This window comes from Solanum lycopersicum, chromosome 1 (assembly GCF_036512215.1).
Source record: "Solanum lycopersicum chromosome 1, SLM_r2.1".
Classification (NCBI taxonomy): domain Eukaryota; kingdom Viridiplantae; phylum Streptophyta; class Magnoliopsida; order Solanales; family Solanaceae; genus Solanum; species Solanum lycopersicum.
Window position 1 is genome coordinate 77,399,772 of NC_090800.1, and position 13,120 is coordinate 77,412,891.

At 33.3% G+C, this 13,120-nt stretch overlaps 2 protein-coding genes across 2 annotated transcripts; one reads left to right on the forward strand and one right to left on the reverse strand.

Annotated features, from left to right (window-relative positions):
* The first annotated feature begins 253 nt into the window (after nt 1-253).
* LOC101260866 (O-fucosyltransferase 20-like) lies at nt 254-4,411 on the forward strand. The gene is made up of 6 exons (XM_004229545.5): nt 254-1,292; nt 1,600-1,768; nt 2,431-2,520; nt 3,010-3,293; nt 3,386-3,644; nt 3,761-4,411. Exons 1-6 carry the CDS (start codon nt 676-678, stop codon nt 3,989-3,991), a joined length of 1,650 nt encoding a protein of 549 aa, XP_004229593.1. The 5' UTR covers nt 254-675; the 3' UTR covers nt 3,992-4,411.
* An 803-nt stretch (nt 4,412-5,214) lies between these two features.
* LOC101261158 (S-adenosyl-L-methionine-dependent uroporphyrinogen III methyltransferase, chloroplastic) lies at nt 5,215-10,125 on the reverse strand. Its single transcript, XM_004229546.5, has 5 exons — nt 8,709-10,125; nt 7,986-8,063; nt 7,811-7,880; nt 6,820-7,097; nt 5,215-5,846 (listed from the first exon to the last, which is right to left on the reverse strand). The coding sequence occupies exons 1-5, from the start codon at nt 9,240-9,242 to the stop codon at nt 5,676-5,678; spliced, it is 1,131 nt and encodes a 376-aa protein (XP_004229594.1). The 5' UTR covers nt 9,243-10,125; the 3' UTR covers nt 5,215-5,675.
* Nucleotides 10,126-13,120: the final 2,995 nt, after the last annotated feature.

Below are 13,120 nucleotides of genomic sequence, written 5' to 3' on the forward strand. Positions count from 1 at the left end.
TATATAATTTTTTTCATCGTCATTTTAAAGTGTATCATACGAGTAGATTTGAAATTAAAATACGAGTTCATTACTAAAAAATACAAAAAAAATCAATTCAAAAGTTTATTCATTTTGAAACGGACAAAGTCATAAATAATTCTTAATCACAAATTTACTCATATGACATACTTCAAAAGTTCATTTATTTTGAAACGAACAACGTAATAAATAATTCATATTTCCAAATTTACTCATATGACAATTTCAAAAGTTCATTTATATTGAAATAGAGAAAGTAATAAGTAATTCGTAATCTCATATTTAATCGCATGACATAGTTCAAAAGTTCATTTATTTTGAAACTGGACGAGCTATAAATAATTCCTTCCCCTACTCCAAACAAGTTGTATAAATACCCTATGTTCTTCCACAGAGAGAAAATTAAGAACAAAAAAGAACCCATTAGCCATCTGACACACCTTCTCTGACTTGTACCATTTTTCATCCAATACTAAACGCGCATTGATCATTGTATTTCGTGTTTCTGCCGATCATTTCCACCATTTCTTTTTCAGAAACTTTCTTAGAAAGTCTCTGAGAAAATCATGTTTTAAATAAACAAAAAAAACAGAGCATTTTTTTCTCACTATTTTTGTGTTTCTTGAGGTGAAGAAGCCATTTGTTTGTGAAGAAATGGCAGTGTCAAAAACTAACAAGAAGAAGCAGCAGTGTTACATAGCAGTACCATCTCAAATAATAAATTCAATTTCTTCTTCAGGGCTTCAGTCTCTGTTACTGTCTCCAAAGAAAAAGAACCCATCTTTTTCTGTAAAGCTCAAACTTTTGCTTAATAATCCAAGATTCTGGGTTTTGTTTCTTTTTGTTTTTGGGTTTGTTGGTATGTTGAAGTTATGGTTCAATTTTGAAACTTTACTTCCTTTTGCACCAAACCCATGTGGGATTTTTCAAGAAAAGACTTCATTTTTAAATGACCATCAAGTTTCTCAGCTCAGTATTGGAGCTCTGAATCTTGGAAATGGAGAAAAAGAAGAAGAAGGGGATGAAAAGAATGAGTTTTGGAAACAACCTGATGGGTTGGGTTATAAGCCTTGTTTGGATTTTAGTTCAGAGTATAGAAAAACAAGTTCGGATATTGTTAAAGGAAGGACTAGGTATTTGATGGTTGTGGTTTCTGGTGGAATGAATCAGCAGAGAAATCAGATTGTTGATGCTGTGGTGATTGCTAGGATTCTTGGTGCTGCTCTTGTTGTTCCCATTTTGCAAGTTAATGTCATCTGGGGTGATGAAAGGTTTGGCTTTTCTTGAATTCTTCTTTATTTCCAGCTCACAAGTTCTGTTATTACTGTTTAATTATCTGTACTTAGGCAACTCTTGTTGAACTTGACTTAACTTCTAATTTTGGAGTTTGAATAGTTAGTTAGTCCAATTTCATCTATTTGAGAACATCAATTTATAGAAATGTTTCAATAGTTTGGTGGATAACTTGTTATTTACTTAGTGTAACATTGTATATGGTTTTAATAAGTTAGATCTCTATGCTATTCTAAGGTGTTTTTGATTTCTTAGCTTATGTTCTTTGTTGGTTTTTGGTTGCAGTGAGTTCTCCGATATATTTGACTTGGATCACTTTAAGGAAGTATTAGCAAATGATGTAAGAATAGTTTCATCACTTCCGTCAACGCACGTAATGACTAGACCTGTGGAGGAGAAAAGGACTCCTCTCCATGCCTCCCCCGAATGGATTCGTTCACATTATACCAGAAAGGTAAAGAGGAATCAATTCAATTAACCTATGAAGTTATTACTTTCCTGGTTTTGGTTCAATAATAAGGACCACTCCTTTAATGGATGGTCCAACAGCCTAATATAATTGAAAGCAAGAGAACAGAAATGGGAAGTGAAAATGATTAAATGGTTTTATTTTCTTTGGGAATTGATGTTCATTGTATGATGGATGGTCTTTACTCTTTAGCATGTTCAAGTTAAACTTGATGGCTATTGAAATTTCTATTGTGGTTAGAGACAATCAAGATTGCTTGTTTATTTGGTTAATACTAAAGTTGATATCTTTGGAAGATATTGAAATAGTATCTTTTAAGTTGGACAAAGTCTTGAAATTGACTACATGGCAGCTGGAATTAATTTCTACACTCTTTGATTGATACCTAAACCAAAAAAATGCAAATACCAACTCAACTCTTCTAGACTTGTTTATAAGGATATTTACTTGTGTTTTTTCGGAAACAATATCTCTACCCCACAAAGATAAGGGTATGGTTTGCGTACATTCCCACTTGTGGGAAAATATTGATTATGTTGTTGTTGTTTGTTTTTATCTAAGAGGAGTGGTTGGTGAATTGAAGTTGAACCAAGTTTTGGGATATCACAGAGGATCTTATTTTGATTGTTGAATTGATCTTCTTGCAGCTTAGGAGGGATGGTGTTCTACTTTTGCGAAGCCTTGACTCAAGGCTTTCTAAGGATCTTCCTTCTGATCTTCAAAAACTTCGTTGCAAGGTAAATTTAATCCTCCTTGTCCTGTAACTGAGTTTAATTTAGACCACTCAAAGATTACGCAATGGTTTTTAATGGAATAATGAAAACTAAATCTTTTATGGGACATTTGCTTCACGAGAAAGTGATACATGAAATGCAATACGGCAACAATAATAACTAGATTATCTGATTTGTCATCGGATGTTTTTTTTTTTAATCGTAGACATGGACATACCATGTATTGCAGTCTAGGACATGTCACTTTCTATAAATAGGGCAAAGTTTGTTTGCAATAATAACCTGGTCCTATTTAACTAACTCTGTCTAATGCTTTGTTGTTATATGTAATTATTCGAATAAAACAGCTCTCTAAATTTAGGAACTTTGCCTTTTTTATGTTGTATAACTAATTTATTTATACCCACTACTAATTTTTATAGGAACCCCACCTAATTCCTTCTGTTGGCATTAGCATTCAATTTGACAAAATACTGATTTGTGATCTTGTAGGTGGCGTTTCATGCTTTAAGGTTTTCGCCATCAATCTTAGAACTTGGTAACAAACTTACTGAGAGAATGAGGAGCAAGGGACCATATGTTGCTCTTCATTTGAGAATGGAGAAGGATGTGTGGGTGAGAACAGGATGTCTTCCTGGTTTAAGCCATGAGATTGATGAGATGATAAATAATGAGAGGAAGCAAAGGCCTGAGCTCTTAACTTCGCGTTCAAACATGACCTACCATGACAGAAAGCTTGCTGGTCTCTGCCCTTTGAATGCTTTGGAGGTTACAAGGTTAGCATATATTAGCCTTCATGTATTTCCTTGTTTTGTTGTTGCACTTGAAAATACTTCCCTACTTAACAAATTTACGTTCTTTTGATTAGGTTGCTCAAAGCATTGGGAGCACCAAAGAGAGCAAGAATCTATTGGGCTGGAGGAATTCCTTTGGGTGGAAAAGAAGCATTGCAACCATTGACAAGTGAATTCCCTCACTTTTTTAACAAAGAGGATCTTGCGTTGCCCGGGGAACTTGAGCCATTTTCCAAGAAAGCATCCCTTATGGCTGCTCTCGACTACATAGTAACCGAAAATAGCAATGTTTTCATGCCATCTCATGGTGGAAACATGGGACATGCTCTCCAGGTATTGATTCTCCTTCCACTATACTTCACTTTCTTGAACAGAATAATGCTAATAGGATTATCTGAACATGTCTGAGCTTTTCTCTAACTATTGGCTGTATTTTACTTTTTCAATAGGGACAAAGGGCCTATGCAGGGCACAAAAAGACTATCACTCCCAACAAAAGACAGATGCTTCGACATTTTCTGAACTCATCACTTTCTGAAACAGAATTCAACAGAATAATACTGGACTTGCATAGAGATTCCTTAGGTCAGCCAGAATTGAGGAAACCAGGAAGGGATGTAACAAAGTACCCTGTCCCAGAGTGCATGTGCAATGGTACTATGAACCATTCATCGACATAACTCCATATCGGTGAAATAACATGTGATGAAGCACCCCTGCAGCTAATCATACATTCTTACAACATCCTGAGAACTTTGGATTAAGCCTCACTGTGATTCAGACGAGCAGACGGGGTTGGTAGAGGTGCAATACAATTTTTTTCGACTATGTTTAGAGGTGAATCCTTGGTGGTTATAACTTGTGGTAACATGAGACTGATGCAACAGAACTGGGAAAATGAATCTCTAATACAAAAGCAACATCTTATACAAGTCCAATCCTATTTCTTAGTACTGTATGTTAATAATGTTTAAATGAACCACAGCTTCATTTTATTCAATTCATTCTTTAGAAAATATCAATGTAATCTACCATAGTCAATGTATATGTAATATATATGTATTAATAATGTATATAATCATACAAATTTTTGAGGTATATATGCCATTTTGGTTGTATTTCTTTCTGAGCTAAGTACATACATTCTTTAAAATCTATTTTATTTTATTTTCAGTTTAAGAAATCCTATTCCATCAAACAAGATAAGAATAAGAGGAGACAGAATAATTCACTTATTATTACATCCTATTTGTTTAATGTTTACTTATTGGACTTCTCTTTCAGGCTTATCTTACGGAATTAGCTTATTTTATTGACAAATCATTGCAAATAAGAATTTAAATCATAATAATTATGGTTTAGATAGACTTCCAGTTGTACATTATCAACAAAGGAGCTTGGAAGCATGTTGTTTGACCTATTCTTGAGTTCCTATCTGAATGAAAGTAGTGATGTTCAATCAATGCTTGCAAAATCATATCTTATACTTGGATTTTAATATAATTTGGTCTAATTATATTTGTTTGGTCAAAGTAATTACTTAATCAACACAAAATTAAGCATAATTTAAAAGGTTAATTTCAATCTCCAATTCTTAAGAGAAGTCAAAACACTACCAAATAGAGTTGTGTATCGGTCAGTCGATTTAACTTTTGGAGCAGCAGTTGGTAAAACAGCTATAAACCATTAAAAGAGCTAAAAAAAATAAAAATAGTATCGATTATTGATCATTATCGGATAGGTTACGAGTTAGGCCTAAATATACATTGGGCCTTAACAATGGGAGCTTGGACTTGGCTTTAACATAAAAACACATTTTTTCCCTGTATAAAGAAATCAACTGAAACACCTCATAACAAAGGCAGTCTTTGCTCAACAATCAATGGCAATGATGGCACCAAACTAAAATAGAAATAGGCAAATTATATATAAAAAAATACACCACCAAGAAGACCATCAACATAATATCCTTCCAACTCATTTTACAAAATTATCAATTATTCGATAAAACATATCGCGCCTCTTGATAAATGCTTACGGATTAGTATTTGCTTAAAGAATCGGACACTGTCAAAATCTTAGTTCACTTGTTGGCTCTTGAAAATAGAGCCAGAGTTGTCAAGTTACTGGAATGAGAGTAAAGATACGCCCCGTTGAGTCCATGCTGGCTGAAGATTCTCCTCTACGCATCGCCATTAGCATCACGAAGTAAAATCACCTTTATTGTACTAGACTTCACTGCACAATCTGAAAGAGAATTGATATAGTTGCACATCATTTAGCATGCAGCAGTATTCAGCTTGGCTGCAGGAAAGAGATGAGGTTTTGGCATCACAAATGATCATCCCATTCAGTGAGGCTGGCCTATTGCAATGTGTTGATTGAAGATTTGGTCTCAACCAAGACAGGAGACTCTTCAGTGGAGTGTGGCCATAATGGTGAAAGAGCTACCACCTTCCCAATGATAATCAAAGTTGGCGACTCTAGCTGGTGAGATACAATATCATCAGCAAGATTCTTCAGTTCTGCAAACACCTGAATGAATTACATGGAAACTGTATCAGTGATGCAATCCCACATCCTCGTCATGCTGAATGCTTAACTAGGCAGAAAAGAAACATGGCTAAACTAGCATAGAATAATACACTTCCCTCCGGTTGTTTTGGATATTACAGTAATAAGCACAATGACCAGGTCTAATTGTGAAGGTTACCCCTAGTCCAATTGCTTACCCATGTGATAAAACACTACATGCACAGTCGCTATTTTCCAAGAAAAAAAAAACAAGCATTATTTCAAATAGCTTCTCCAAGTTAGAGATCTGAAACAACCTCTCAACATATTTCTAAACTTTATGCAAGTGCTGCTTTCACGACAATGTTGACCATACCAACCAATGAAGTTGAACATGATGTGAGAGAGGTGGTAGCTTTAAGGCAAAGCCTATGAATGTAGTATTCCTAAAAACCTAGAGCTCTGAAATCAATGGAGTGGCATGTGACGGAAAAAAAAATCTGTTGTATACCATGTAAGGTCAAGCTTAACTACATCTTTAAAAGAGGCCATCAAATTGATTCTAATGATGTCAATATACCCCATTAGGGACCAAGGATACTAGCACTATTTTGTTGCGATCTCTGTGCAAATTAAAGTGCTTAGTCTCATTTGGAAGGTTAACATCAGAAAAATATCAAAACCTAGGGGAAAAGTAAAGGTCCATTTGGCAGAAGGACCTTTAGTTGCAACATCCATTCTGTTCTACTAACTTTTTTATAAACTGAAGTAACATATCTAATTTATAGAGAGGAGGGAGTTGAAATGTTTCATAAAGAAGGAAATATTCATTTAAACATCCTCTCCATAAATGCATGTCTATGAATTACTGTTCTAACTTCTCGCTTGCAGAAACCAAATAACAATTGATTTATTCTCAAAGGTAGCAAACAAAAGCAGCAGCCCAGCCAAATAACGAGGGAAAAGTGAAAGATAAGCAACTGGGCTCGCTTACCATGCGTTGTTGAGGTGTTGTTCCTCGCTCAATGGCAACAGCTGGTGTATCAGTTGGCAACCCATGATGTATGAGCTTTGAGGCCAGGGAAGGAAGCGTTGACAAGCCCATATAAACAACTAATGTAGAGTCAGGGTCAGCCGCATTCTCTGCAACAAAAAGTGGGTCTGTTCCTCCTTTTCTCGAGTGACCAGTGAGAAATCTAACACTATTTGCGACACCCCGATGGGTTAATGGAATTCCCAACTCCGCCGATATCCCAGATGCTGCAGTAATACCTGAAATGAAATGACCAGAATGAGGCCTACCTCCAGTTGTGTATGACAGTATCAGACTTTGACCAGTATATCACACTTCTTCCATTATATATTTACTTACACACAACATATAACTAGCCCACTCTCACCTATAAAAATTTACACTTGAAAGTGCAGGTGGAGTCTGAAAGCAAATTAAATCCTTTAGTAGACTAAAGGGACTACCCATGACCCAAATATTGGTAAACATTTAACTGCACAAGTGATTTTGAATGTTGGCAGATGCAGCAATTGCTGCCTCTCGGAGAACACATAGTTTAGCTTATGAATCGGCTTATAATAAGTAAAGATATAGGATTTCTCAAGGGAGAATCTGTAAAGTTCTTTCAGAAAAACTAATGTCCTCTTCAACAGAGGCCAAGATTTAAATGTTGACATCTAAACTAAATGGAAAATCTTGCAAAGACAGATAGAATTTGAAAAAAAGACGTGATTTACTTGAAGTTGCAAACCTATGTTTATCACGGAGAGAACTTGCCTCTTATTCCCTAAACTAATACTGACAAAAACTTGCTTTCTTCGACCAGTATGTACATACTCCTCTAAATTGAAACATCTTCCATCATTAAAAGATATTCTTAGTGAGAGTTTGCAAGCCAACTGAGTGACACTTGGGAAGATCTGCAGTTTTCAGCTCAATCAAGTTCTTTGCGGGATTCACAAACTTATCATACCTGGAATAACTTTAACTTGAATTCCCTTTTGTTGGAGAAAATCCATCTCTTCTCCTCCTCGTCCAAATACCTGATATTCCAACAAATGCTCCAAACTTTCAACTCTGTAATTATTAAAAAACCCACTATATAGAAATGTATAAGCATACACCAAACACCTAATCCAGAGACATACCAATGGGTCACCTCCTTTTAGTCTCACAACATTGGCCCCAGCTTCAGCAAAACTCAGAAGCAACTCATGAATTTCTTCCTGTGAAATGCAAAATACACAAAGATGTCATAAGCAAATTGCAAGCTGACTTGTTAACATGATCACATGCAGAAGAAAAATATTCAGCAAATTAAGAAGCTTGTAGCATTTAGATTTTCAACCATCAATGCCACCAATAATGCATAGACTAAATTATACCACTTGAGCCATGAGATATCATATCTAGGCTAATTCAGGTATCAGCTAAACACACAGAAAAGTAGAAAGGCTATAGCTTTTCCACCATTACCATAGAAGCCAATCCCACTATTGCCTTTCAGAACTATATATATTCTTTTTGAGAATACCCCAGCACTGAGAACAATGGTTGGAAAGCCAATTTTCACATAGAAGTTCTTTATAGTTTTCATCCAACCATCCCAAGCATTTTCTAAATGATTAAGTTCCCACTATTAGCAGCCCAAATGTCACCAGTTTGACAACAAAAGCATCATTCCACTTGAAGGAAATTCATGCATCAATGAAAGACTTAAAGTTGTCCATACAAGGACCAACATCACTCAAATTTATGATGCATTTTCAACTATAAATCTAGAACTCAGTCCACTTTAAGGAATCTAAAATCCTCAAATCAAACAAACATAAGCAGATATGTTCAATAACAACCAAAGAAATTGCACAAACCTGAGTTCTGCTATGATAACCAGCAGTTTTACCAACATAGAGAAGCCTAGCATCAGGACCAACCAAATCCAAGACTTCATTAGAAACCAATCTATCATACAACAAAAGATCAGCATTCTGAATAACTCTCAAAGCCTTAACAGTCAACAACTCAGGATCACCTGGTCCAGTACCCACCAAGAACACATTCCCAGGCCCTTTTCTATCACACCCTCCTTCCCCTTCTCTCTTCTCCCTCAAAACCTGAAGCATTTTCTTCAGTTCAGGCAGCTGCAAAGCTATGTCATAGTCCCTCACGTAGCTAGGATCAGGTAAAATTGGGCAAGAACTAGATTGTTGCTCCAATTCATTCTTGTATATCCAACTATCCCTTTGGTATCTCTCAATTGAATGCTTCTCAGTAAAAGGGGAAGAAGAAGATGATGATGCATAGTTAATACAGCAAACAGGATTAACACAAAAAGATTTGATTTTTGTCAATTGGGTTGCTCCAGAAGAAGATGAAATTGAAGGAATTCTACTCACAAGAGCCATACCCTTTTCTTTTCAAGAAGATGAGGGACACACACCCCAGTGAGAGTTAAAGGTGTAAACTTTTTTTCTCTAAAATGTAGAGTAGATTTCAGAGGGAATAATATATGTGTCAAAAAGGGACAACCTTTAATTTATGAACTTTAAAGGGTCATGAGAAGGCAATTTTCAGTAGCTTTTGATGGTTTGAAAGAGACAACCATCAAAAACAAATCAAGAAATGAGCCAACTTGAGCCCCTTAAAGCCCCAACCAGGATATCTTGACCTTTGGAAGGAGGCGGCGCGAGGGGGGTGGGTAAGACGAGGCAAATAAACTTGTACTTGCTCACTATGAAGAAGGCCTCAATGTCGACCAAATGCATTCAACTAAAAATTAAAATTATGAGATCTATCTTGCAAATTTCGAATTTGATACTCCCTTCGTTCCAAAAAAATTAATCTAGTTTGATTTGAAACAAAATTTAAAAAAAAGAAAGAAACTTTTTAGTCTTGTGGTTCTAAATTAAAGTTATGTTAAATGTATTAAAATGTCTTTAATCTTGTGGCTTTAATAATCCTATGTGAAAAGTTAAAGTTAAAGTGTTGCAAAAAAGAAAAGAGGTCATTTTTTAAAAAAATAAACTAAAAAGAAAATATAGAAATTCTTTTTTAAACGGAGGGAGTACTAGATTATACATTCTCCGTTTGAAGATAGTTATCATATTTCATTGTTCGAAAGTAAATTTTACTAATTTTAAAATCTAAATTTTATTTAATTAATTCGAAATTTTAAAATTAAAAAAAATACAAATAGTACTAGGAATTTTTTTCTCATATTAATATAAGCAAGAATATATTTTAAAATATTAATTGATATTTATATTATTCAACTAAAAAAACAATTTAAAAGAAATTAGGATGAGCATCATAAACTAGGAACCACTTTATAATGACAAATAACATACCTACGTAGACAATTTTTTGAGCAAGTATCCAAAGTCCGAACTATTATCTCAAATTTAAGGTACATTTTTAAATAGAAAAAGAATGTAAAAAAAAGAAGAGGTTGAAAAAGTTTAAAAAAGAAAAAATTACGTGGTTAAGCAAATTTATACTACATAATTACTCAGTTTAGTTATAGTTTTGCTATATTATCATTTGTGAGTTGTGACTAATATTATACATTAATTACGTGGGCTAACTTCGAATTTGTATAAATTAGTCACGTTTATATATGTATAATTCGTTAGAATACACGGATATATATGTATCATATACAATTATCTAACCGATATACAATTCACCTTTTTACCACTCTCTGCCCTCTCGTGATTGCCTCACCCAATCTCGCTCATCTCTCTCCTCCCTCTCCCAATCTCGCTTGCCATACATACAAATATATATGGATGATATACAATTATCTAACCTTATACATATACAATTCACCTCTCTCCCATTCTTTACCCTCTCAATCGCCTCTCTCCTATCTCTCCCAATCTGGCTCTCCTCTCTCCTTCCTATAACATGTAGCTACGAATTGTAATTATCAAACTATAGTTATATAGAGTAATTAAGCTATTTTTAAGTGGCTATATGTAAAAATTTCTCAAAAATTAAAAAAGGCTAGCCAACTTATTTCATTGAAAGCATGTACCACCTTTTTTTGTTGTTGGGCTTTATTCTCCATAGAAGGTTCACATATATAGGTGCGATCCAATTGTTACTCCCAAGTCCTAATTGAAGTGTGATAAAAATCTATGGGAAAACGCACAAGTACCGATAAATCTATGTCAGAAATATTCCGAAGGTAATAGAATCTTAGTATAGTATAAGTGCATCTTTGAGATCTCGAATATAGATTGAGGGGGTACTTGTGCATTATCCCAAAATCTATAGAAAATCCAGAAATTTCAATGGAGGAAAAAAGGAGAATTTTTTTTCATCTATGTCTAACTTTCTTGAAATGAAATACTCCACAAATTAAACACATTTCAAGAGATTATGTATGTTAATTTAGGAATAATCATTTCTTGTGATTATAATTAAAATTAATTATTTAATATCGTTTTTAACACCTTCATTTATCATCGTCTCGTATACTCAAATAAATGAATATAAAGGTGAATGTATGATAATGACAATAGGTTTTTGTGTACAATTTTGCAAATAATCATTAGTCAATAAACTCTAATAATTTTTTTTATATATAATTGTGCAAACTTTACATCGACTCACTCACACTCCATTGTATATTAATTTGTATTTGGAATCCCTTTGTATTTTAAAGGTATATTATTGACTAAAATGAAAAAGACTCTATACTTTAATCATATCCCAAGTCATCGTCCTCTCCCTACTTAATTAACTCTAATACTTCCTCTTATATCATATTATTTGGTTTACATTGATTTATAAAAGAAATTTTATGCGTATTTTATTAGTGAAATTTTAAAATTTTATATTGATTATTATTATTTTATATAATTATTTAATAGTAAGGGTAAAAAAGATAAAAATATAATAAAACTCTCCTTGATTTTTTAACTCAAACACATAAATTGAAGTATGCACCTATTTTTAGTAAGGAAAAAACGATAAAAATATTCTTAAACTATCAGAAATAATATCCCTCCGTCCAGAATTGTTTGGCAGGTATACTAAAAATAGACGGCAAACATTAATTGACAATTTAAATAATCAATAAACAATTAGTCACTTTTTTTCAAATTTGCCCTTAAGGATAATATAGTTCAATTGAAAAGTTATGCCGACTTTTGATATTCTTGATATAGTAAGATTATATTAATCAATTACATCTCATATTAAATTTTTCTACAGAAGTATGCATGATCTTAACATGACTAACAATTGTGGACGAAGAATACCCTTTGTTATATTATTAAGACACCAAAGTCCTTTGCCCTCTAAAAAGTGAAATACTTATATCCTTTACGTTAATAGATCAACAAATGCATCTACCTCATATTTTACTTAAATTTAACCTTATGAGTATTTCGTGTACTAAAATTCATCAAATAGTACTCTATAGCTCTTCAAAAATAAATTAACCACTCAAATTTATCAAATCAAATAATACAAAATTATGTAAAAGTAACAAATTAATTTCCCCTTTCTCTACACAACTACCACTAGAATCAAAATGAGAGTCATAGATAGACCTTATTTGTTGCTCCACAGAGCTAACTAGCTAGCTATTACAGCAACTTGGATCTCTATATTCTTCGTGAAATTAACTAACTTTGTAGATATTATTTGAATGACTTGATAGTGTAAGAAGTTATTGATACTACAAACGCGAAACTTGTGAGTTGATAGGGAAGTAAGAAATAGGAATTGGAGCTTTTGATGATGATTTCTTTTTGGTGTTTTTAGTTGATGATTTTGACTTGTTTTCATCATCACAAACTCTTGAAGGAACATTGCTAGTGAAACAACTGAACAAACCTGAAAATAAAGCCATATTATGAATGTTTTTTGTTAAATAATGATAATATATTATAAACCATACAACAAGTATTTATATTAGTGAAAAGGTGTCTTAGCTTGTTTGATAAGCTTGGTGACCAAGTAAATTAATAAATAAAAATATATGATGAGGTCCATGTGTTTTCAACCTTCCATCAATTCTAAATTTCAACTTGTCTTTCTCATGAATTATTCTACTAACTTACTAATTAAGTTGTTGGTTGATTATAGCAATATTGACTAGGGAAGTGGAGATCTTTTTAATAAGGTGTGAGTCACTGAGGTATAAGTTATAATTATGTTAATAACAATTTATGTTTGACTAATTCATTTCATAAGCAAATTGTATTTGACTAATCTTTTTTAAAAAATATTTGTAAGAATCAAAATTTTTTTAAAAAAGGATAATTATTAT